A 2,500-nucleotide genomic window follows, 5' to 3' on the forward strand; every position below is an offset into this window, starting at 1 on the left:
TTTTAACTAAATGTCCAATCACATTGATCAGAATACAGCCAGCACTCCTAGTTTTAGGATCTTTAATGACCTTATTAACTTTAGTGTGAGTAACAGAAGAAAAGCTGTTTGATAAGGGATAACAACCACTTAGATAATCTGTCGGAGATACATCACAGGGTATCGGATTTTCAGCATTTTTTTCTCTCTCCAAAACTAACGAAGTAGTTATTATTATTAATATCAGTATGGTTAGTTATGATGGCATTATTTACAAATATTTATCTACTGTTTGGTGTTTGATTATGTTTTAGAAGTTCATTGATATTCCACGTTTTCTTTGAACTGCCCATAGTACGATCAAGTTTATTTTTTATAGTAGACCATAATCTTAATTGTAGGTTTACATTATTATTTGTTATATAATTTATGTCTAGATTTTATTAATTATTTGAGATCTCTCTTTAACCTTAGTTGCCTAGGTGATGATGGTAAACAATAATTGGGATCAATATTTGCATTATTACTTAGCTTAGGATCTCATGCTGCTTCTTGCATAGACAAGTTGACATTATCAAGTGCAGTGTTTTCATAATCACGTAAGTAATTGCAGGTGATGTGGCTGACGCAGTGTACTAAGAGTTCAAGCTCATGAAAAGGGCAAAGTGGTCGTTAAAGTCACTCCTTCATATGTCGTTACAAAGAGTTTCACTTAAGGTCTTCATAAATAGATAAAAATCAGAACCAGAACGTCTGTAAATCACACCTACCATAAATGAATAATTTCTACCATCATATTCAATTAATAGACTTACAATAATCAGCCATTATAGCCACATCATGAATCATTTTGCATTATAGATTATTTTTGACATATAATAGTAAAACACAAGCTTTACAGGCTCAATTGTGGTTGTAAATATATAAATATGTAAATTAGGCAGAGTACAATGCCTCTGTGTCACCTGTCAAACGAGTCTCACGCAAGTTATTAATGATCACGTGGAAGAAGGCATAGGTTGAGATATAAATGACTCGAAGTTGGCTGTGATAGTAAGGATATTGAAAAGCAAGGCGTTGCAATGCCTTTTACTATTTACCAGCTCATTAAAATCTATTGCATTTTAGTAATTGGAAACGTGGAAGCTCTTTGGGATACACTAATCATTTTTCGTATGGATCATAAACTCTTAATTAAAGGACTTATTTCCCTATCTTGCCCAATATAGAATTTGAAGTTGTTAAACACACCAAAAGAAAGAGGATTTCCTATTTCATTACGAAGTAAAGTCAGGAACTGAAAATCGGTAAGCGGAGAAAAAGGAAGGCAACTATTGTCCATAGTTAAGTATATGAATCAGCGTTACGAGTGAAACACCTGTTCCCATCGGATACAATAGATAGTTGCTGCCGTGCTGTCGCTGGCTTAGTCACGGATATATGCTACGCAGCGTCCAGCCACTGTGCGTGCGTGCGTGCGTGTGTGCGTGCGTGTGTGTGTGTGTGTGTGTGTGTGTGTGTGTGTGTGTGTGTGTGTGTGTGTGTGTGTGTGTGTGTGTGTGTGTGTGTGTGTGTGTGTGTGTGTGTGTGTGTGAGCGGGCGCATACATATATATTACTATAACCATTTTTACAGATATGTGCTAGTGGATAACCTACGTTATGTACTGCAAGATTATGACACCAACGAACCATTGTACTTTGGTCAACACTACAAAGTTTATGGAGGATATAATGCAGGAGGTGAGTCAAATTTTGGTCTCTTTAATGGAATAACGTCAAAAAAAAAAAAAAAAAATATATATATATATATATATATATATATATATATATATATATATATATATATATATACATATATATATATATATATATTAGGTACCACCTGGAAAATATGAACATAAATATCAAGTTTCAACTATCAGAATTCATCAACATAGCTAAACACACAATAGTTCACAGACAAACTACTGAATAATGGAAAATGGTATTCGGGCTCTCTTCATTTCTGCATAGTATGAAACAGTATTTTCGCATCTATTACAGGAGCAGGACATGTGATGGGAAGAGAAGCAGTTCGAAGGTTTGTGGAGCAGGCGATCCCGAACCACAAGATCTGCAAACCGGAGAGGTCAAAGGGCGAGGACGTGGGAATGGGTGAGATTCTACCTTTGCCAAAGGTTTTGTCTCCGCATGGGATTATATTTGGTTTCTTGAAAAAAAAAAAATATATATATATATGTGTGTGTGTGTGTGTGTGTGTAACGTAAGATTATGATGATGAAGGCTTTAATTAGATCAATATGAATGTCTACGTCATTTTATTTTTTCTATTTTACCTGTATAATTAAATGCTTAGTTAGGGCGATTGTGTGGAAGGGTTACATTAGTGGGACAAGACAACAATGCTGAGGCGCTGCCTTGCCCCACTGATCAGCTCCCTCATTCCCACAGGCACGGACGTGCATGGACACGTGCTGACATTATTGCAAGACTATCTTAAACTTCCCTCAGTATACTGT

At 35.7% G+C, this 2,500-nt stretch overlaps 1 protein-coding gene across 2 annotated transcripts in view; it reads left to right on the forward strand.

Moving 5' to 3' along the window:
- LOC122263662 (glycoprotein-N-acetylgalactosamine 3-beta-galactosyltransferase 1-like) overlaps positions 1–2,500 on the forward strand; it is a 20,600-nt gene that overhangs the window by 15,948 nt on the left and 2,152 nt on the right. For both annotated transcript variants that reach the window (XM_086537986.1, XM_086537985.1), the window contains exons 6-7: positions 1,615–1,721; positions 2,025–2,135. In XM_086537986.1, the coding sequence (XP_086394112.1) occupies positions 1,615–1,721; positions 2,025–2,135 (218 nt within the window). The remainder of the gene's footprint in view (positions 1–1,614; positions 1,722–2,024; positions 2,136–2,500) is intronic.

Source organism: Penaeus japonicus, unplaced genomic scaffold, assembly GCF_977035675.1.
Source record: "Penaeus japonicus unplaced genomic scaffold, GWHDUDI00000001_assembly GWHDUDI00000006, whole genome shotgun sequence".
NCBI lineage: Eukaryota > Metazoa > Arthropoda > Malacostraca > Decapoda > Penaeidae > Penaeus > Penaeus japonicus.